Genomic DNA, 23,924 nt, shown 5'->3' with positions numbered 1-23,924 from the left:
TGTCAAATCCATGCCAATACCCAGGGCTGAGGGAAATGAGACCCAGATCCCAGTGCTCCCAAGCTCTTTTTATCCTTAGTGACATCCCTACATCCCCCATCTCAGCAACACAAGGTACTTCTTGTGTACTTCCAGTTCCTGCTGGCCTGGGCATACTTCTGCTGTTTTGATTCTCTCTCTGCTCGCACGCAGAACTGTCTAATTTCTATCCATTCCCCCTGACCAGAGCGCAAACACCATTTTCCTCCTCACAGCCCTGCACTCCTCGCTGAATACCACTGCTCTATTATTCTCATCCTGCTTGCATTTAGACTGGCAGGGGAATCAGCCAACACTTTATGGTATTTTTATTTTCAATTTATAGCATCCAGGCCTCCGCGGCAACTCCACAGTTAAGGCTGCATAGATCCCAATGTAAATACATCTGTGGCTGCTGCTGCTGCTATGTTTCCGAGCCGATCTTCTGATCAAGAGCCTGTAACCCACCACCGCCTATGCCCTCTCCATGGAGCTGTGTGCCTGGGAGATGTGCTTTCCAGCAGGTAGGTACTAAGACATTTGAACCAGAAGGTTGCACTCACATATGCGGCAGGAGGCCAGGAGGGCACGAGGAAAGGGCATCAGCAGCTGAAGTAAAGTAGAGCTGTGCTGCCCAAAGGCTATAATGAGCATGTGCACCTTGTACTGTGTGTTTCGGGAAGGGGGGCAGTTGACCTCTTCCCCCCTCCTCACACACACACACACGCGCGCGCGCGTGCTCTCCCTTCCCTCCTCTACCAACTCCAGTTATTAAGAAAGAAGAGCTGGAGACAGTGCGGAGACAGATATGCAGCAAGTCTCTGCATTCCTCCTTGTGAGTATCTCTCTCTCTGCTTCCCGAGGAGACGGATGGACAGACGTGCGGGTGGCTAGAGGCAGACCATTTCTCTAATTACACAGCTAATGGGGGGGGGAGAGAAGGAGACAGCCTCTTCTCGCATCCCCTTCACCATCCCCTGTTCTCAGCCTCTCTTCCTCCTCCTTTCTGACCACAGCGTTGTCCGAACGGGAGAAGCTGCTGACAGGTAAAAGAAAATGGGAAATTCAATTACATCAGGAATCCCACAGAGATGAGGACTCAGCAAAATAAAACCCAGAGAGAGAGAGAGAGAGAGAGAGAGAGAGAGGAGCCGGGGCTGTTCTGCCGCAGCTGCTAGGCAGGCTCCTCCGTAGAGATGGACAGCCGCTCCACCTGCCCCCAGCAACCAGCTTTGATCCCAGAATGGGACAGGGAGCAGGAAGGCCCTGGTGGACAGATGGACAGGCAGACGGGAAGGGTTGGACGAGGGGGTGGGGGAGGGTACCCTTGGCACAGCATCTGTTTGGGATCTCTCTTCATTCTCCTTCCCTTCCTACCCCTCCCCATGCATATAAACACGCACACATGCTTCTTCAGAAGTGTTTCATTCCTTTTCTCTTTCCCCTTCTTTTGTTTGTTTGTTTCTTTTTTTCTTCCAAATACTAAAATCAGCCTCCTTCCTCCATTTCAGCTGGGGTTGTCTTGGGGGGGGCAGGGGCACACAGGTTATGCATATCTGTGTGTATCTGTACACGTACGTGTGCGTGCATGCGTGTGTGTGTGTGTGTGCAGTGCCAAGTGAGGAAACAGACCCATATGTTCTTGCTGGGTGCTACAGCAAAGGACTTTGGCAATAACACAGGAGCATGGGAATGAGAGAGATTGAGGGAGAGAGAGAAAGGAAGAGGGTGATGGATGTTTAAAGCTCCTTGCCCTTTCCCAGTGTTTTACTGAACTCTAGTAGGGCTGGTGTGCGCGCATGTGTGTGTGTGTGTGTGTGGAGGGATGGGGTGGGAGGAGGAGGGAGGGAGGGAGAGCATACTGCAGGAGCTGGGACACCCAGCTGCATGGAGACGGGGAACTGTTAAGCTGCTGCATGCATTAAAGACTGCTCAGTGTGCAGGAGAAAGCTCCTTTGTGGTACATGAGTGTAAATAGTATTCTCTCCTCCCCTTTCCTTTCTGCCATCCTCCCTCTTCTCTACCTACTCCCTTTCCCTTCTCCTCACTCTCTCCTCTGTCCCCCTTCTCTGGTTTCTCCCTCTGTTGGCCCCTTCTGTCTCCCTTCTTCCATCCCTTCTCCCAAATCCCCTTCCCTTTTTCCATCCCCATCGCTTGCCACCCCTCCCCCCACCTCCATCTGTCACAGAAAATTTCACTTTGCCAGGATACAGTTTTGTGAATTCACGGCAGCCACCACGGAGAAAACACAAGAACCCCCCTTGGGCCCTCCATGTCCCTTTGAGGGGGCGTTTTGGACCCAGAGACCCACGAACATCCCCCACCAGGGGTGTTTCACTTGCATTTCCAAGCCCCCTGCCATACAGGCAGCTTCGCCTGTCCTGTCTCCTTCTTCTGCTGTTTACCTTATGGAGAACAAGAGCTGCAAAGGGGACAGCCTGCGGCCAGCGGTCCAGTGCAAGCACTTGGTGGAGAAGAAGACAATGACGAACCCCACCACAGTGATTGAGATTTACCCAGACACCACCGAAGTGAACGATTACTATCTCTGGTCCATCTTCAACTTCGTATACCTCAACTTCTGCTGTCTCGGCTTCATCGCCTTGGCCTATTCTCTGAAAGTAAGTACCACTCCTACTAAGCTAAGCTCTGGGGCTGCCTTGAGGGGAAACACACTGTGCCATATCTGGTGTAAAATGGCATTGTGCTGTTGAAATCAGTGCAGCGATATTGATTTACACAGGCAGGGATCGGGTCCCGTTCCAGTAATACGTGCTGTCAGCGGGAGATAATGGGTTTGGGAACATTGCTTTGTGATTGACACAGGTATTTTGCCTTGTGATTTTGATGTAAATCCAATTCTGTGAGATGAGGCTGTTGAACACAAAGGCACCTGGATACTTTGGTGATGGGCTTTGTAGAAGAAGCCAAACCCAGGCTGAAAGATCAGGAGGGATCTCTGATGGGTCTGAGTCAGCTTTTGTTGTGACTGGAGAAATTTATAATTCTTTCTCTTTTGGTGCACTTGGGTACCCTGTCATGGCAAGCACGAGAAGAGCTGAATATTTCAGCGGAAGGAAAAATAACCCGGTCACCAGCCAGCCAGAATCCCACAGCATCTCGAGGGGTGCAGAGAGGAAAATACCCATTGTCAGAGGAGATGTTCTCAGGGTGCGGGGGAATCCAAAATGCAGACCAGTTGCTGCGTATCATAACAACAAGCACATTCATATTCTCCTAGCACTTTTGCAAATGATTTAGCCTTGTGACTTTCCTGAGGGAAAAGAGTCTGATCCCCATTTTGCAGATAGAAGTGCTGAGGCATGGTGGGGGGGTAGCATTTAGAAACCTGCCAATGATCATTCAGGAAACTCATAGGAGAGCTGGGAACAGAATCAGGGAATTTCTGGCTTGCAGTCCTGTGTTCACCACCCTAAAATCGCTTGCTTCAATATCACACCAGCATCCTGAGGCACTGGGTAAGGCAGTTTAGCTAAAGACTATGGGTCAGATCCACAGCTTGTATAAATCACAGTAGTTCCATTGACTGTGATAGAGCATTGCTGATTTACATTATTTAAGCCTCTGGCTTAGTACTGGAAAAGGAAGTTTTCATCCTTTTAAGTACCCTTTGATTTCAGTGGGTATGCTTCCTTTAATTCCAATGGGCTTTGGATCAGGACTATAGTAAGGCTGTTTTATGGCATGAAGTGGGTAACAAGATCTCAAAAGAGAAGAGATCCTTTAAGGAGAGAGAGTACCTGTGCAAGCTGGAGGGCCTCAGAGACCCAGAAGACACTACTAGCCACTTCTGCACTGTTTCTTTGCCCCTCTACACTATTCCCTGCATGCTCTGTCATTCAGAGCACAGCCCCTGCCTCCAGCATCCTTCAGTGGTGGGACCAGAAAGGCATAAAACATTTTGCTTTTTCCCTTGTTTCTGCATAAAACAGCAGGAAGGAAAGCAGCTCATGGCCTCCCTCTCCCTTGACCTCATGAATCATTAGGCCATATTCAGAGACCTGCCAGGACTGGAAGAATAAGCTCTGCTAACTAAAGAGGTGGGAAACCACAGCAGGCTTCACACACGAGAACTGTGGTTCTGGAAACAGATGCATTAGTGAAGCAGGAGACTGTGTGTAAAGGCAGCTATGAGAGGGCCAGTGGGACTGTGTTGCTTCAGGGGTATCCAGGGTTAGTCTTTGCAGCACTTGGTTTACTGGATCATCCTAGAAGTATTGCCCCAGTCTGGTACTTCTCTCTGATAGCGCTGTAACCTTTCATGAGGTAACATGATCCTTTGAGTCCATGAAACCTTCTGTAATTTTTCCCTGTAGCTGCAGAGTGAGAACAGACCAGCTGAGCTGCAGGATTTCATTGCTGGTGAGCTTGGCCAACAAGCATTTCCTGATCATCTGTCCAGAAAGGATCTGGGCTTTTGTTACCTTTTTAACAAAAACAATTAGGTGAATGTATATACAAATGAGACGCAGTATGTACAAATGATTGGCCCTGAATGTAGCTTGGGTGGCTTCGGGGACAGGAATCAAGTTGATGAGCTTGGGTAGGGAGCCTTTACAAAAGGCCAATCTACAGATGGAATTCAGCATAGAAACAGAATAGTTAACCCAGCATTAGTGATCACAAATACTGCGGGAGTACAAGGAGGATGTGTCTGAACCAGGTATGGACCAGGGCTGTCTGGAGGGTCGAGGCAGTGTGATCTAGCACACCAACCACAGGGCTTAGGCTGAGAAAGGTTTCATGTCTTCCCTTCAAGCAGGGATGTTGGGAACCTGAATTCACCATTGTTTATAAAAGACATTGAATGTACAGGGCTCTGCAGGTGGCAATCACGCCCAGTGTCAGGGCTGTCCCAAGGTCATACATTAACCTCAAAAAAAGGTGATAAGGATGACTTACAGGTGTCTTCTCACAGGTGACTCCCTTGAGTACAGTAAAGCATATGGCAAGAAACAGGCTTTTTCCGTCACAAAAAATGTATTTATTAATTTGAATGGGCTTTAATAACCTGTAATCTTACCCCCAACACACACACACACGGGTTGTAACCACATAGGTTGAGAAAAGATTTAATTTCTGGAGAGCTAGGAATAAAACTAGAGATTTCAATACCCGCAACTCACTGACAAGAAACAATACCGCGGGCATTACAGAAGCACCACTCAATCCTTTCAGGGATGCAAAAGAAAAAGGGAGAGTTTTGTTTGCTTTTTACAAGTCTTGTAAATAGCTTCCCCCTTTGCTCTCCCCTTATACCAAAAGGACATGCCAGCTGGCAAGGAGGGGAAGAAAAATCTCCATGCAAATGTTGTATAGTGGTAGTGCAGGGCCAGATCCTGACCTCTGTGGTAGATGAAGGGGCTTCATCTTTCATGGGCACAGGTCCATAATCATCATCTGCAGAGATCTCATCTGATGAGAACTAGGAAAAAAGGAAAAGCTGAACCTCAAAAAACAGCAATGTATTTTGGAGTGTGCAATCAGTAGCCTCTCAGACTGTGGCACAATAGTCTCCTGTAAGGGAATCCCCATCACTTTCTCTGCGTACATACGCACCTCTAAATTGAACCAAGCAATAGTGAATAAGCTGTGGGAAAAAGTGGTGCTCTAGCAGAGGACAGACTAAATGATCCTATAGGTCTTTGCTATCTCTCATGCTTTTGATTTTGTGACAGAAAGAAAACTGAGAACAAAACAGTCCTCAGTGCAAGGTGGTGACCTTCTAGGGGCAGTGTAGGCATATCAGGCATATCTGGCATCACATCAGGCATATCTGGAAGCAGCAAAAGTGCTTGTCTGGAAAAGCCCTACAGAACCTGAAAGCAAATGAGATTCTCCTGGTATTCTTATTTATCCTGGAGAGTTTAATTTTTAAAGAACTGCATCCCCACTGAAGAATTTGTCTTGGGGTGGTGGGAGGCGGTGTTGTGTGTGTGTGTGTCCCTCTCTATTAGTTCCTGTGGAATTTTACAGTCACGCTTTCATCTCTGTTACATGCAATCAGCCTTTGCTGCAAGGTGAGAAGAGCCTGGAACAGGGAACACGTAAGTTCCCTACTTAGACCTTCCCCAGAAATGAACTCTGAGCAAAATTTACAAACATGGGTTTAGGCCTTGATTGTGCAAGGATCTCTGCACCTAGAAGAGACCCTGTGGGGACCTGACAGTCTGCTCATATGGAGTTCAGCACAGAACTGGGGCCTTGGTTGTGGTTGAAGTCAAAAGGCCGGTCTTTGGAATCCCAGCTCTTTGCTGGGGTTGCCTGGGTCTCTTGCTTGGAGGGCTGCCAATATGCTGAAGGCTGGGGACCCTGAGATTTGGTTTTTTACCCTTATTTTAACATAAATTAAATATTAAAAATCCTTGTTTTAAATACCTGAAATAACTGCTTTTGATAAAGCACAGTCGACATCATATATATTTGCCAAACTCAATCTGTTTTATGACCCAGTTCAGCAAAGTACTTAAGCAGCTGTCTAATGCAGAGCATGTGAGCAGTCCCACTGACTTCACTAGGACTACGCAGGTGCAGGAAGTTAGGTATGTGCCTACACTCCTTGCTGAATCAGGATCTTTAGGGTCCTCTCACATTACATTTAAAAATGTCTGATTCTCTTGCCTATCTTTTCACTTGCCTCAGGCACCATCATGAAAATAATACACTGACTTCTCTGCTTCCCATGACTTTATGCATCTCAAGATATAGGCAGCTAGCTAGAGCTCTCGTTGTGTGAATATACACAGGTTGTAGCACCAAAATGAGGTAGGTGGCCTGAAAACACATAGGTTCAAGCACCCTAGAGCTGACATTCTCAGTCAAAGAAAAGTACAAAGTTCTGAAGAGGCCAAGTCCACCAGCCAAGTGTGTCAGGTAATCTTTGTGGCTGCATATCTTGCCTTTTCTTATACCCTCTCTTTATAACCCTTGGTAAGCCAGATGCTCAGCTGGTATAAATCAGCATTGCTCATTGACTATTACTAAGTTTTGCTCATTTCCACCAGCTAAGAATTTGTTCTAACATCTCAAGCTGCTCAGAAAAGGAAGCAGCAGGATTTGTAGTGAGCAGAAGTGTGTATTTAGAGGCAGGTAACGGATATGATTAGGGATGAAGGCAGATAAATGTTAAAGTCCCAGCTAGCATTAAGTTCAGCTTATGCCGTCTCCTATCTTTGGATGGATAGATAGATGTACATTGTTTTCTCTTGCTACAGAGAAACGTTGTGGCCTTGACTTTCACATGAGTCATTTAGCTCACTTCCCACCTCTCCCCTGTTTCCCAGTTCTAAGCTCTAATAAATGATGCATCAGCACTTGCTGTTAGCAGATCATACTTCAATCACCAGTAGGTCTATCACAAGAGACCTCTGGAGAAAGCCAAATCCTTTCCTGAACCAATTACATAAAGAGGCAGTAGATCAGAGAAGCTGCGTTCTCAGTCAGATTTTATTATGGAAGATTTGGACCTGGGGAAAACAAGGAATTCCAACTTCGTGTTGTGTTCCAGGGTTTTGCTTTCTGCGTATTATGTCCACCAGGTGATTCTATCCCACCACAAAAGGATTCAATACTACAAACCTCTCAGAGCTATATGGCACCTGAGATCCCTGAATACGAGATCCCCGCATTTTCTGTCTCAAAGTCCATAACTTCTGCCTATGAGAAAAGTATGCACTGCTGCCAGGTTGATGGGTAGATCCAGGACCTGCTACATATCAAGGGAAAGGAAATCAGTGAACTACTCACTCTGGCAGAGATTTCAGACCCTCTTTCCTTGTTAAGGGAGACCAGTCTGAGAAAGGTGCAGAAAGGGAGATTGCCCTCAACTGTCATTTTTCCTGGGAGCCACTGAACTATATCTTTCAGGGCTCTTGAAAAGCTTCCCCTCCTAGGAAGCCCCGTAGGCAGCACAAGGTGCTTCAAGGTTTTGCCTCACCTCTACAAAAAAATATGTGCATCTCTGCACCTTCTTACCATCTAACCATGGGGAGTCAGCAATGATTCTCAACTAAGGTGCTGTTGCATCGTTCAAGGAGATCCTTTCAAGGGTGCCTTAGGGTATACAAATACGATTCACAAGATAAACCTAGAGAGTTAAGGTAGGAATCCACAGTGTCAAAAACACCCTGACCTGTTGTGGTTTTTTAGAGTCCTTTGCAACAGAAGAATTGCTCTAATATTTCTCAGTAGTAAAAAAAATTAGTGAAAACTACAATCTGGCATTTTCCAAGAGGGGCTCTAAGCCCTTGAAGAGGTTCTTCAAGTCTAAAAAGGTTGAGACGCCTGGCCTAGTGAGTAGGGCCTGACAATAGGAATCAAGAAACCTGGGTTCTAGTTTTGGCTCTGCCACTGACCTCCCATATGACCTTGGGCACTTCCCTTCTCTGGGTCCCCACCCACCCTTTGTCTGGGTTATTTAACTAGATGTAAGCAAATTAGGATAAGTGTATGAATGCTGCCCTTGTAGGAGAGGGTTGGGCTTCACCGCCTCTAGCGTCTGTGGCTGTGCTTTGAACTCTTAGGCAGATAGCTGATTCAAGAAGGACAAACGCCAGGCTGCTCCCTTAGGAAACCAATTGCTTGTGGGAATGCAGGTTGAGGCAGGAGACCCACCTCCCAAGAAACACCATGGCAGAAATAGCCAAATGAGACCGCGTTAGTCACCAAGAAGATGGGTCTGTACATGAAGTGTTCCAGAACTGGAAGGCTTATATCTGATTTGTGAAGCAATCAAATCCACCCCCTTCTACGTGGGAAGCTTTTTTATGTCTAGAGAAGCAGAACTGTATGTAATGTGCAGGGGACATGGAATCACAGTCTTCTCAGCTCGTGCATGCAGCATACGCTATAACCAGCAGCAGGCCGAATACAAAAGTCTAGGCAATCTTAGACATCACCCCACCAGAAGTGTTAGTAGTAAGCCTATAGCCAGTACAGCAAGTTAACAGCACTTTACTGCCCTACTGTGTGACCCATTAAGGATCAGAGGGAGACAAGCCTAAAAACAGACACTGGCATTCATGAAGAGATGGTTGCTGAGGAAGATGCAGAGAGAGAGATTTCAGGGATGATTGTGAGGAAAAGAAAGTGGGGTCCAGAACAGACAAGCCAAGGAGGGATCTCCAGGTTTAAGGGAAATGAAAACACAAAGTTTAATTGAAAGAAAACGGCACAGGGAAGGCATGATAAAAGAAGTCTGGGAGGTCTGTAGGGACAAATTGAGCAGGAGTTTGGTGGGAGCTATTGGAGTTGGGAGTTGACAAGCTGAGAGACAGGAAGCCAGTGGCAGGATACTAATGGAGTGAAAGGGTTAGTGATGCAGTTCAAAAGATGCCTTTATCATTAGCAAAGAGAGAGGAGGAGAGCCTGCACTGATAAAGGATGATCTTCTGAGAATGGCAATGGACTGGAATCCAGCAGGTCTGGGTTTGGTTTCTCTGCTCTGCTCCAGACTTCCCATCTGGCCCTGGGCAAATCACTTAGCTTCTGTGCGTCGGTTCCCCCTGGGTCAACTACTTTTCTGCCTTCCAGGGTATTGTGAAGAGCTTTCCTTAATGCTTGCAAGGTGATGATGGTGAACATGAGCTTGAAGATCAATAGCAGTGAGACAAAGATATAGGAATGATGGGCATTTCCTTAATGATAGAGTAGGCCAGGACAGGAAATGTGCATCCAATGGCAAGGAGATCTACTCCTATGAAAACCAAGTGGCAGGATATTGAAGGAGAGGATGAGTTTAAGATGCAAGATGAGGCTGGACAAAGGAGGAGCAGAGGCTGGGGGAAAAGAGATATAGGAAGCTTACCCAGCCTGTGAGCAAAGTCTGTCTTTTTGTTAGAGCTGTGTACAGTGCCTACTACACTGAAGCCTTGATCCTTGGCTGGAGCCTCCGGACTCTACTGCAATATAAATGATAATGAATCACTTGTACTGAGGGGAGAGCTGAAGCCACAGAGTGTGTGAGAAAATAAGGAGCGAGGAGGATGAGAGTAAGGAGAGAAGGCTGAAGGATTCCTACGGACTGCAGGGGGAGGGCTGATGAGGCCTGAACAAAGGAGAGGCCAGAACAGCCACTGAAGGGGGTTTAGGAGGACTGGGAGAGGAAGCCAAGAGGAAGAGAAGAGTTGGGCATGCAGAGATACAGCAGAACACAGAGCCCCTTTGAAATCGCTAGAAGGAGGTGGGTCATCTCATGTCTTCAGCTGATACGTTGTTGGTGGACAGGAGCACTACACTGGTGTAGGAGTTTGCAGAAGGTGGACCAGACAGTCTTCTGTAGAGTCAGTAGATTGAGTGCCTCTGCTGAGGGGAGAGAGCCAGAAAGGAGGACTAAGGAGAAATGAGACAAAATGGGGAAAAGACGAGCTTTGACTGGAGGGGAGCGAGAGGACGGGCTGAGGGACTGGGACGAATTGGTCAGAAACCAGGTGAAGAAGGAGAAGATGGGGCGGGACAAGGGAGTGGCTAAAGGTGTCAAAAGAAAGTTCTTGGTGTACTAGCATGCAGTTTGAACACAAATGGAAAGAGCCTAGGCTGGGGAGGAGGTAGAGAAAGGCAGGAGCAAGGAGGAGCTTTTAGGGAGTGTTCAAGGCAGAAGAGACGGAGTGTCAGCAAAGAGGGCAAAGACTGATCGGGGACAAATAATGGGTGCTGTGAGTGAGGAGGAGGGCAGAGCTGGAAGGCAAGTACCATCTCTGCTGCCCAGGGATGCCCCAGGCCTGTTCAGCAATGCAGAAATTGGAGAAGGAGCAAAAGAAAGGAAGAACCAGGGTGGGTGATGGGAGGAAGGGGCAGCTCATTGCAAAGGGGAAGATGGAAGCTGAGCAAAGGAGAAAGTAAAGGTAGAAACAGAGGCCTGTCAGCAGCAACTGAGGATAAGAAAGGGGAAAAAGAGAGGGAAGAAAGAATAGTCAATGGACTGGAGACAAAAGAAGGGATAATGAGCTATGGTGAAGGGGAGTAAGTAGCTGTCAGAGGACTAGATGAGAGAAAAACATGTGGTCAGGAATGTGACTGAGCTGTGAGACACTGTCTAGAACTGGAGGCTGGACGAGGACCTCAGTGAGAAGTAGCAAACTCTCAGCTGGGGTAGGCAGGAGAACCTAAATCATTTCTGCAGAGGGCAAAAATGGCAAAACGGGGCCTCACCACCCTGCTAGAGAGGGAAGAAAGGACAGCCACGAGGTCAGTAGATGTAGATCACAGGCTCAGCGAGGGTGGCAGATGAGACGTGAATACAGTGGGTCTCAAAGAAGGCAAACCAGGATGTAGGAACAGGAGACTGAAAATAGCATGGGGGAGAGGGGGATTCCAGCACCGTAATCAGGTCCAACTGCTGGGGGAGCTTCAGAGTTGCCCAGTCTCCCTGGCTTCAGAGACCCAAGGCAAGAATGGGGGTGGCTGCAGTGGTAGGATCTTTCCAAAATGGACAGCCTTGACACCAGGTTCTGCTTAGCTGCTGGTTCTGGATTAAACCAGTGAAATGTGTTTGATTTAAACACAGCCTGGGATCCCCACATGCCCCCCTCAGCCATGCTTCCTCTCTCTAGTCCAGGCATCAAGTACCCAGACCTCCTACATCCGGAGGACAGAGAAAGGAAGCAGCTTACACAGCACATTACTAGCTCAGGGCAGTCCAACTACTTGCAGTGATGCTGCATTACATGACCTGCATTATAAACCTTAAGAGCAGGTGGTTCTGGCAGGCAGGTGCCCCAGGACTTCACTCTTTATAGTCAATGCTTCAGATCCACCAGCCTCCTGGGCTTTGCTGGTCTCATCTAAAGGAACTATGCTTGTTTGTCTGATTCCCAGCACAGCAATTTCTGCAGTTACCTTAACACATGAGTGTTGTCAACCCAGCACTGATCACACTGGTTGGTTCAGGAAGACTCTAAATCTGTGGAGTCATTTAAGAGGCAGGTAACACAAGCACATCTAGTGCAGGCACAGAGGGCTGCTGGAGCTGCCAGAAGTAACTCTGGCACCTACTCAAAGCAACTCCTCACTCCTGAAATCATCAGTAAATCATGTGACAGAACCAAGCCCAGTTTGGGGCTGAGATAAATCAACAAGGGAGGGTGTATACTAATTTGCCAGCAGTGCCTTCTGTCCTCCTGGCCTCTGCTCAGTGCCAGGCAGTGAAGAAAAGGCTCTTAGTATTGCATGTCTGCTTGGAAAGCCCAGAAAAAGAAAAGGGGGAAGGGAAAATGAGGGCTGAAGGCTCCATCAGTCCATGGAGAATGTGGGGAGACCCTAAGGAAGAGACATCAGCTGAGGGTTGAGTAAGGGCAGAGCACAGCCTATGCTGTTACACAGCTGTGCTATATTCAGAAATGTCGTAGAAACATCACAGAGTCTCAAATTGAGCTCCAAGACCTGCAACCCTGATCCTCTGCTGGTGTTGACCAGCATGGCTTCATTGTAATCAATGATCTTGTCTACCCAGTCATCCCCTACAGCTGGTTCTTCAAGGAGTAAGTAACCGGAGTCATTGCTTCTTCCCCATCTATATGCCCTGCAGATTCCCGGCCATACTCCACAAAGTATTAAGCTATGCAGAATATGAGATATACCAAATTAATCTACAAAACAATAGGGAGGGGAGGACAGCATGCAGAGGGAAGAGGAGGAGGTCAAAAGGAAAAAGAAGAGGCAGAAAGAGAAAAAGGGTGCTAAGCTACCTGACTTCCCTGCGTTGCTCCTCATTTTGACAGGGAGGTCTGGCAGGATACAAGATAATGCCCGCATTTTCAAATGTATCCTGTACCCATGGCTCCCATTGACATGAAGGGGATCGGGATGTTCAGCATCTCCAAAAAGCAGGATGTGAAAGTCCTGAAGCAGCCTTGGGTCTGGTACAGCACTAACATGGCTCAGTGCCTCTTAACATTAGCACCACAGTAGGCTGATTGGAGGGGCTTTTTCCACAGAGCAAGTATGGGCAAAGTGCATGCCCAAGAGAAAGGAAGAAAGTAAAGGAATAAGCAGGAGACAAGGGGTGTAGGGGAGAAAAGAAGGAAAATGTAAAAAAAGGCAAAAAGGAGGGGTGGCGTGAAGATGGGATGAAGATGAATAGGGAAAGAAGGGTAAGAGAAGGGGCATGGAGCAGAGGAGGAGGCTGGAGAAGATCATGGGGAGCAGAGCAGAAGCCAGGAGGAGGAAGATGAAAAGGCAGTCAAATGGCAGAAGGTGGTGTCACTGGAAAGTGTGTTTTGTGCATGAGTACCTGTTCTAGGCATAGGCACACTTGGGTTTCCTTTGACTCAGCTCCCCTATGGTCCTCCTTAAAGTGACTTCCATTCCAAGGAGTGGGATATGGACCGTGCCATTCTTGGGAAATCCCGGTCGAGTCCTTTGCCGAACTGACATGTGCCAACCCTGTAGCAGGCACGGGTGCTCACTACATGATGTTTTGAGCCTTGAGTCCCACCTACCCTTTTTGTCCAAAACCCTGCTGTCCCAGGTTCTGCATCAGCATGCAAATGATCGTGCAGTAGTGCTTTGCACAGAAGAGTTCTTGATTTTATTCTCTTACGTAGAAATTGCAGCAGGTCCCCCTCTGAACATGGCTCACTTCCCACCAGCTGCACCATGCTTGACCTGCCTACACAGCAGGAGCCTTCAGCACCAGCCAGAATTTCAGAGTGCCCAGCCCATAGCAGATGCTGCTGTTCTCCATGGAACCTGTTGGGTGCTGTGCAATTCAGAAAATGTGGTTGTGTAGACAGCAGACACGCTGAGTCTGGAGGCACCAACCTTGTGGTGGGGAACAGAGGAAGGAGGGGAATGTGAGAATTCAGCACTTATTGGAGACAAGAGAGGAAGAAAAAAAAATCTCACCAGCATGGATGCAAAGCTAGCATGATGCCTGTTGCAGTAGGTTCTCCCGTGCAACCATAAGCGGGCAAACTACTCCATTCTGGAGGCCGGTATGCAGCATTCATGAAAAGCGAGGGGGGGTTGGCAGAGGGATGCCCTTGCCTGGGGGGCAGAGGGGAAGGTGCTGTATATTGGAGTGCATGGGGCATGACTCTGAGGTCTGGAGCGAGCTTTAGGCCCTTGGAGCTCAGCTAACTGGAATCACGCAGTGATTCCCTGGAAGGGGTGGGGGGCATAGGCTGCCACTCCGCATGTAGTGAGGCCCTCTGGATAACGTCGCATTGTAAGTGCTGCGGGAGCTATAGAGGAAATCACTAAAGCATGACTTGAATCAACCCTGGCACATTTTCAGAAGGCTCCGGCTTGATAGGGGTGTTTGAGCCTTTCGAGGCAGGGCTCTGGAGCCAGCTCTGGGGTTTCAGTAGCTCACCAGTGACATCTAGTGTCCAGATGGGAACACTGTAAATGAGTTAATGTTGAGCAAATGTAAGGGTAGTAGGAAGGAGAAGCAGGCACCAGAGCCTTGTAGTGTGTTCACAGAACAGACACAACAAGGACTGACACCCTCACAGCATTCCCAGGCTGCCTCGCTAATACACCTTCACCCTGACTATGAGGGACCCCCCTTTTGGGGGCAGGGGTAGATGTCTGGGCCTGTTCAGTTCTCACCCTATTTTCTGAGGCTGCCAGCAAGGGCCTACTTAGTGCCAATTGTGCTGAGGGTTCATACTCCCCGTCCAGAAGCTGTAAGAGATCCACGTATTGTAGGCTACTGAACAGCTCCTGGGGAACAGCATCACCAATTACTGTCAGCCTGAATGGCGTTGGGGTGGGGGACATACAAGCTAGCAATATAGATGTACAAGGTCATTACCAGTCTTCAAAGTTCACCAGCCCTTCCTACTCCCAACATGGATGTGTTTAAAGTTACAGCCTCTGAAATAATGAACACACCAGACCATAACACAGCAACTGAAAAGTGCCGAGTCTAGTGTTGAGAGACATAAGCCGCATAAGACCTGCAAAAGGAGTTCATTAAGCCAGGCCTATTAATATGCTGTAGGCTTGTGCAAAGCCTTTAACCGCAGTAGGATCCAGTGCCAGGTTTCACACTCCCAGCCCCTGAATGCAGTAGGAAGCACCCACACAACCGAGCAAGTGCCAGCCTTCCCACTCTTCAGTCCGTGGGATGCAAAGCCCGCGGTGTATTTATGTTGAAATTCACCATCCTAGCTTCAGAAAGCAGTGGGGAGAATGCGTGTTCTGTGTTCAGACTGGGATTCACAGAATGAACACAGAAAGGGCCTACATCCCTAATGCACTATTGTGCTAGGATTCATATGCTGTAGCGTGGCCTGAACTTTGAGATGCAGATGAAGCCATGCGCTAGTGCCAGGATTCATACTGAATGCAACAGGATTGCCCTAAGGCGGGCAATTATAATGCTCAGATTCCCACCCAAGTGTATTAAAGTGCCTGGCTTCATGCCCCAATACATTATAGTGCCAGGATCTACACCTGAGGGCATTCTAGTGCCAAAATTCATGCTCCCCGCCTGCAAGTGCAGTAGGAATAGAACTTGAAAACTGATTAGCTTGCCTATATTTCTTCATGCATCTCCCAATGCTTTTTGTCTCAGGTCCGGGATAAGAAACTTCTCAATGACCTGAATGGAGCTGTTGAAGATGCCAAGACAGCCCGGCTTTTCAATATCACCAGCTCAGCACTCGCCACCTTCTGCATCATCCTTGTCTTCATCTTCCTGCGATACCCGCTCACTGACTATTAGAGCGAGGCCAGCAGCACTTGCAGCCAAAATGCCTCTGTGCCAGAAGTGTCTGCCGTTATTTCCTGTAGCAAGGACACAAACAATGACCCATCTTGATTGCAAAAAATACAAATAAACCGATAAATAACTAAACCCAAGGGAGCATACCTTCCCTGACCCCAGCTGGTATGTGAACTTCTGTAGAAAAGGGTTTTACTTTTACATTTTTACAGGAAAATATTTATTTTTCGTGATGAAGAAAAGCGTGCAATGATGATGATGGGCAAAGCAGAGAACTCTGATGCATCTTGAGCCAACAGACCTAGCTAGGGACAACAACCGCAGCAGCGGAGGAGAAAACACCATCTAGAGAACATGGTGCCCTCCATAACCCAAGTGAAGTGATATGACCAGCTCAAATGGTGGGCTGCTCAGGGGATGGAAACCAGTAGATGGCCTTATTGAGAGAGGGGACCTCCAGAGCTCCCAGGCATCTCTCTAATCAGTTCACATGCTTCCAAAAGCTGGGGAGAGGGAGAAAAGAGTCCAGCAGCAGAGAAAAACCTGACAACCAAGACAGGGCTGATTCAGAAGATATCAGATGGTTCAGGCCACTATTAAGCCCTCTTTCTTTCTCTCTCTCTCTCTCTCCCTCCCTGTGTATGTTTTGCTCTTTTCCCTTCTTTAATATAGGCATTTGTTCAATTAAATTTGAAGGCCATAATAATATAAACCCCACCACCACATCTGGAGAGTGGAATTCTAGAGAATTCATACTAGAAAAAACCCTCAAGTCTCCAGATAAAGCCCCAAAGAATTAAAAGGAAAAACCCTCCTTGGAATCCTTCGGAGAATGCTGAGAATGTGGACGGATTCTGGAGGATTTGCATAGATCCTGTATATTGAGTGCTACTGTATTTCTGTAAATGTTCAATAAAGATACCTCTGACATCCGATGCCATTGGCTTTTTGTGCAGTTACCTCCGATTGGGTTTTTCAACCCCTTCAGTCCGTGTTTGGATCCAAGGGAAGGCAGAGGAGAGAATTAAAACACATGTTGGATCCTGTCTATATGGCTTCCCTCCTGACCAACAGTAGTAAGTCCTGCCCACTTGATCCCACTGGGGCACACCAATGGCCACCAGGTAGGTAGAGCAGATGATTCAGGAGTGCCCCCAAATGGAGCTGAGCTTTGCAGCACTGCCCTTAAGTTCCCCTGAGGCAGAGAGCCTCAATACAGTCCTAACTGCTCGACTCTGGTGTGCCCAGATAGAGTGAGCAGGTAGAGTTTATTTTGTTAGAAGCAATGTAAACCTAGCTCTCCGCTCATGACTGCTGGAGAAGAGTGATGTCACCCAAGTGTCCATGGAAAGGGGACCAGAATGAACACAGAAAGGACTCGCATCCCTGATGCACTATTGTGTTAGGATTCATGTGCAGTAGCATGGCCTGCACATGAAATACAGAGAGTACTCCTATGGGCTAGTAACTTGTGGAGAAAGGTCCTGGCCTTTCTTATAAGTCCCTTAGCAAAAAATGACTGAGGTAATATCATGCTTGCAGCTGTCTGAGTGTGCTGTGACCCTAGGATTTCCAGAAAGGAAATGCAGTGTATGCATACCATGAATTCAGCTGTTAAGGGATTCAGGATCACGGAGGTTTAGCATCTAGCTCTAGCCTCAGGACAGCTGAGTTCATAATGTGGTGGGCCTTAACAGGAAGCTCACTTGGGCTTATTGCCTAGCTGGCAGCCTCTGCCTGGGGCTTTGACCCCTGGTTTACCCTGATTTTGGTTCTGACTCCTGGCTCATCTTGACCTCAGCACTCCCTATCAGTTCCTAAACCTTGATTCAGCCTGTGACTGGGACTCTACCCCTGGATTTCCCTTTGGATCTAGTAACTTAGTTTCTGATTCCTGCTCCCTGACTCAGCCTGTGATTTGACCCCTGCCCTCCCACAGTGGCCTAACCAATAGGCAAGACTTTCTCTGCCCTGGTCCTCGCACACAGAGCTGAAAGATGGAAGGTTAACATTGACTCTGTAGAGAGCTGCTGCTCGGAAGAGCCTTCAGCTAGGAATAACAAGAGTTGCTACAGGTCAGGGCTGATGTGCTCTCCTTGAGCTGTATGGGCACCTACCAGAAAACATCACACACATCAATCCAGGGATGTAGATAGACCTCATCCTCCCCTGCACTGTGGTTCTCAATTAGCTGAAAACAAGCTGAAGTCCTAGCAGACAGATTCTTGCTCAGCTGGACGGGCCAGTTCTACATGTTTCTATTGGGGTTGCACGGTTAATATATAAAGTAGATGATGCCCATATACACTAGTTTTCAAAGGGCTCCACAAAGGTCCAGAGGTTTTGCTCCGTTTTGCAGGTGTAGAAACTGAGGCCCATAGCTGTCATGGGACACTGCCATCATTAGAGTTCCTCATACCCAATTCCATTTGGAGGTGCCTAGAGCCTGATGCTTATAGCAATGCTGTGCACCCACTGCTGGCTGAAGCTGTTGTGCATGTCTGTGGAAAATCAACTTGTGGGTATCCCAAGTTGGACATCCAGAAGCTGAGGTGCTGCAAATTGATGGACTTTTTAAAAATATAGACTTCAGTGACTTGTCCAAGTCCTACAAGTTAATGGTAAAACCAGGTCTGATATCCAGCTTACTAAATGCATAGGCCTAGATCAGTGGTTTTCAAGCTGTGGTCTGTGAACCCCTGGGAATCCACAGACTATGTCTAAAGGGTCTGCAAAAGATGACTATGGTCCATCAAAAGTAAATGAATACCCAGACTTTTCAAATGGGTCTGCACCTCTGTTGGAAATTTCCAAAGGGCTCTGCACCACCATTTCAAATTTTTCAGGGGTCCACAAATTTAAAAAGGTTGAAAACCACTGGTCTAGACCAATGGTGCTCAACATCTTGGCTGCACGGATCAAATAAGAGGTGTGGGGCTGGTCTGCTGACTAGATAGGGCCCACACACTGGGAATAGGTCCTGCACCACCCAAGACTAGTTTACATGCAGTGGAATTGGGCCCTGTGCTGCTCTGCACACCCCATCCAGTGCATGGGGCAACACTATTTGGCCTGCAGGGCTCTTCAGCGATCTGGAAATTTGGCAGGAGGGGAGCAGGCTAGGGGGTAAGCACCCCTGGTCTAGACAGCCCGAATCATCTCATCTTGTTCTACCAGAGCTTGTGTGTTGACCTGCTAGGCACACTGCAAGGCCAACCTGTTCTCTCTGTCTTGTTCCTTTCCTGTGTGTGCATGCACATATGAGTGTTTATAAGCATTTTTCACCAATGAGCCCTGCTTTGAATCCATCCATCCTTCTGCTACCACCCTTTTGACCAACTACACTACCTACTCTCTGCCTCTTTGCCTTGTGAAAGCATCTCTAGGGGCATATCTTTGCATCATTACCATGGCAAACCTGGGAACACTGTTGAGAGATACAGCTGCCTGCTGGCTCCCACTCCTTATTCAAAGACCAAAAATCAGGCAGTGTAGCCACTTTAGTGCAGCCCCTGAGCATGCTGCACCCAGGGCTTCTCTCAGCTGCTCCTTGGCATGCCCAAAGCCTGTACATGAAAGATCATCTTAAAAATCCTTCCATACAGCCTCTGATCAGATGGGTCAGGATCCTGGTCTTTCAAAGCAAATGCACTGTTCCTAAATATGATGTACTGCAGAAACTCAGAACTGTAGCCTGGTCTGCATTTGAATAGCGAAACCAAAGATGGAAAGATCCATAACCCATTAGTAACCTGAGCTATGTAGTTCCCTGTTTGACAGAGAAGAACTGACATACTGGATGTCACTAGAGGCTGGCTCATCATGTCCGTAGTCCTGTCTCTGACAGCAGGCAATATGTGGCACCTCATGGGGATCCTTGTCATGAACAATTATGAAATAATCTGCCCGGAGGCATGATTTCTTCTAACCTCTGTCAGTTATGAGGCATCTTACTCCCTGATGCAAACCGTGAGCGTTTTAGGCCTTTGGAATTTTTATCCTTTCTAAAGAGCACCTATTTCTGGTTCCCCTCTGGGACTAGGTGGTGCTCCAAAGGCCTGACAGGGGCTCTGGTGAGAGTGTGGCCAACTAGTTTGCACTCCAGTTTTCCTGGGCTTTCATTAAGTGGTCCATTCATGGCTAGCATAAAGTAAAGCTTCCCTAAGACTTCTGTACGTTAAATCAAAGTCTGAATTGGCCTCTCAGTCATCTCTAGGCTCAGGAGCAGCAGATAGATGAAGTAATATAATTTCTTTCTTCTTCCTGTTGTCCTGGAAAAATTAGTTCAGTTAGACCCAAGTTCATCATCCTGTGTCTGATCAAGGCAATAGTTAGCATCACCTCACCAATCGTACCCCTCAGACTGCTGGTACCAAACAGTATATAGCAAAAACCAAAAATAAGAGGTACAAAGAAATTATACATGTGATACATTTTAGAAGCTATAGTGTCCCTGCCTTCAGTGTCAGTGATTGTGTCCTGTCAGGTTCCTGAATCTTTATTTCTGATCTGATTTCAGCAGTAAAAGGGAGGAGACAGTGACTTTGTTTAACATATAAGCAATTGTCAGACTGAAATGATTGATTCCCCTTGAAACAAGGGACAGTCAAACGTTAAACTACTAGCAAATTTTTATGCTGGGCCCAAGATGCTTACTGCTCAGTAGACTAATCTACTGCGCAGTAAAGTATCACCATGTAACCATGTGCAGCAGCTACTGCACACAGTAAATTAAGCAAATTAAGTAAATTAAATTAAGTAAATTAATTCGTGGTTTTCTACTACTTCTAAATACAGGTAGTAGATGAACTGTGCATTAGCTACTGCTCAGTTGCACACGTGTAGACAAAAGGAAATTGCTCCCCCCAGGCAGCAGGAGGTGGGGGAACTGTCTCCTCCCCTAGCCGTTTCCCAGTTTCAAGGTGCAGGGCTGGGAAACAGCTGCTAGGGGAGGGGATGGTTTCCAAGCCCCATGCCTATATCTGCCAGTCAGGACATGGGGCTGGAAAGCATCTACCCCAGAGGTGGAACAGCTTCCCCTGCCCCTCAGAGCCCAGGCCTGACCCCAGTGCCTCGACTAGCCTGGGGCTGGCAGCCAGGGGAGCCTGGAGCTTCCTCTGGCTGCTGCAGGTGGACAGAGCAGGGCAGGAGTAGCCCTGCACTGAGTTGCTCCCATCGGGAGCAAATTTGTTCTCCACATGTGCAGGTATAAATGCACTCCCAGGGAAAGCTTACCGTGCATAATTTTTCTGCCCAGTAAGCATAAAGCGCATTAATAGCACATGTAAATGCACTCACCTTGGGTCCTCCATCCATACAGGTTCCACTGGAGGGCAGTTTCTATGCTGAAATTATATCTCATTAGCTTCTGTGAAATCATATAGCCACTTCTGCAGCTCTCTTCTTCTTGAGGTCTGTGCTTTAAGCAGAGGATAGCAAGCCTACTTAGTATTCATGGCGATTGGCAAGGTTCAGATAAAGCGGAAGCTGACACAAAACTGGAACTAGCCCAAACCAAACCTTTCTTTCATTTAACAAGTGTGACAAGTGACTCAGGATCATCTCTATCTGTGATGGATGGTCTTATCTGAAAGAAAATGGATGATGTTTTAATGAACTACTGGGAATATGGAATTGCCTCTCCGTCATTTTTGTATGTCTAAACTGCTAAGGACCAAGAGGGTGGATTATTGTTAGTAGCAGTAGCTTTCATATTTATGGTCTGTTTTCTGTAACACCCAGGCTATTTTAAGTGTTTCCAAACAAAGGAACACAGGCATTTCAGTACTTGATTAGACTTGCAGCCCACCACTCTCAGATCCCATCTCTCGGATGCCCTTTCCTATGGTATCAAGCAGCCGCATTTGCACTTGATCCCAAACTGAAAGCAGGGAAAACAATGGGCTTGATCCTTCTATTTCTTAATGCTTCTCCATTGACTTACTCCAGTGGGAATGTATCAGGGCTATTCATTCATTAAAAAGTACCCCCTGGAAACTTCTAAGGAATTCACAGGAAATAGACAAAAAGTATCGACCAAGAGCATTTGTTTTCTGCAGGAAGCAGTCTCCTCCTCCCAAACAAGTGCTAGCACATGCAAGATAAATTCCCCGCTAGTGTTAAGGAGTGCAACTTGAGTGTACTTATAATCTCCCTCATTAAAAACAGCAAGTAGTTTGACTCTGCCTTTTCCCACCTCAGCTCTGTTGTTACTCTCATCATACACTCAGTCTAATTTAGGACCTGCTCCTAAAAAACCATGTTCACACAGTCTCAGCAGTTTAAAGACAGTGATTGCATGTGTAACAGTTTGCAGATGTAAGACCCACCACATACACTCACGCTGCAATGAAAACCTTCATAATGAAGCCATATCCGTGGCAAGCAGGTTCAGTATTACTCACCTGGCAACATGCTCTTGCTAGAGCTGTACAAAATGGCTATGTCCCATTTTGATTTCAGATTTGGCCATTTTAGAGGATAGGGATTCATTTTGGTGTTCTGGATCACTGTTATGTTTCAATTCAGCTGAATCTGTTTTGGAGTTTCGACCCTGCTTCGGAGATTCGACTATAAGCTATAATGAGGAATCATTAAAATGCCTATAACTTCCTCATTTCTTGCCTGATTTGGATGAACATTTCAGATGGTAGCCCCTTCTTAGGGCATGAAGCCTGCCAGGTTTCAACGAGATAGGTGCAGGGGTTTCTGGGAAACTGCACCTTAAACTGTTCAAAGGAAAACTTGTGACATTTGTGTAACTTAGTGTGTGTGTTAAGGCGCAGTTGGATCAAACCAGCAGGAATGGTAGCCTGTAACAGGGGGCCTTCCTGGTGCTGGTTAGATCTCTTCCCACCCACCTGTTTCTGGGCCAACCACCCACCCCCTTTTTCCTGCCACGCCTTGATGGAAAACTGATTCAGATGTTTCCCAGGTGGGTGGCTGCCCATTTAGGTGTCTTGGAGTGACATCCTTTCCACAGCTCCATACCTCCTGTAACACTGCAGCCCATGACTCACACATTGCATCCTTCACCTCTCTGGGACCTTTGGCTCCCCCTTAAGTCCTGGCCCAGCCTCCAGACTAGTTGGAATCCCGAACCTCTTGCTCTGGCACTCTTTGTGGTGGGCCTCTGGCCCTTTGACCCCCCTTTGGGTCCTGGCCCCAGCACGGACCAGTTAAGGGTACCTCTGACATCTTTTATTAGACAAACTGAATAGTTGGAGAAATATCTTAGCAAGCTTTCGGGTTTAAAAACCCTTTGTCAGGCTGAGGACGCATCTAGTTGGTGTATGTGCACTCTTCCTGGATGGAATGAATAGTGAAGAAGCCAAAGGCTGGCTTGCAATGCAGGCAAAAAGGCTAGTCAGTGAAAATGTAAACTGAGGTGTCAGGGGATAAGAGACAGTCTGGTGTGGGAGGGGGAAGGGGATGTAGCAGGTAAAAGTGGAGAGGTACCTGGGGAGTCAGATGTCAGGCAGGTTACAGTGTGTCATAAATCCAATGTCTATATTGAGTCCATGAGTTTTTGAATCCAGGAGGCTGACGAAATGAAGTTCATAGGCTCATCTGGAAAATAGGTGTGTGTGTGCATGTGATATATCTTTTATGCCTTTACTATACCTTGTTCTTCTATTTGCTTATTTTACTATATCTATGTGTTTAATATATCTTCTTTTTCTATTTGCTTATTTGACTATATTTAGGGCTGTGGGAAACAGCACCACTTGATTTCGACTTCCGTTTGGCTGTTTTGATGGAACAGTGTTTCATTTCAAGTTTTGTTTAATTTTGAAAGCACTGTTCCGTTTCACTTCATCAAAACTGTTTTGCTGTTTCGAGGCCGTTTGGATGTTGTTTCAGCATTTTGCCCATAGGCTAAAATGGGGAAGCACAAAACTGCCTATAACTTTGTCATTTTTTGGAAGATTTGGATGAAAACAGCAGGGATGGTAGCCCCTTCTAAGGGCATAAAACCTGCCAAGCCTCAAAGTCATGAAAGCAAAATTCATGTCACTTGTAAGTGTTAAGGCACAGCAGGGTGAAAACTGCAGACTTCGTAGCCCCTGCTGAGGCCATGAAGCCTGACAAGTTTTAAGAAGATAGGTGCAAGGGTTTCTGGGAAACTGCACCTCAAGCTGCTGCAAACAAAACTTGTGACAAGTGTGTGTGTGTTAAGGCATGCCCTCACTGGTGCTGGGACCCCTACATGACA

The 23,924-nt window shown here is 47.2% G+C and overlaps 1 protein-coding gene across 2 annotated transcripts; it reads left to right on the top strand.

The window, feature by feature from the left end:
- Nucleotides 1–881: 881 nt before the first annotated feature.
- On the top strand, nt 882–16,644 carry IFITM10 (interferon induced transmembrane protein 10). Of its 2 annotated transcripts, XM_019552274.1 has the most exons (3): nt 882–1,064; nt 2,207–2,639; nt 15,560–16,644. In XM_019552274.1, the coding sequence occupies exons 1-3, from the start codon at nt 943–945 to the stop codon at nt 15,707–15,709; spliced, it is 705 nt and encodes a 234-aa protein (XP_019407819.1). In that variant the 5' UTR covers nt 882–942; the 3' UTR covers nt 15,710–16,644. The 2 variants fall into 2 exon arrangements, with proteins under 2 accessions (XP_019407819.1, XP_019407818.1); XM_019552273.1 differs by lacking the exon at nt 882–1,064 and having other exon boundaries at nt 1,513–2,639.
- Nucleotides 16,645–23,924: the final 7,280 nt, after the last annotated feature.

Source organism: Crocodylus porosus, unplaced genomic scaffold, assembly GCF_001723895.1.
Source record: "Crocodylus porosus isolate Cpor-Errol unplaced genomic scaffold, CroPor_comp1, whole genome shotgun sequence".
NCBI lineage: Eukaryota > Metazoa > Chordata > Crocodylia > Crocodylidae > Crocodylus > Crocodylus porosus.
This window is presented reverse-complemented; position numbering and strand designations above follow the sequence as displayed.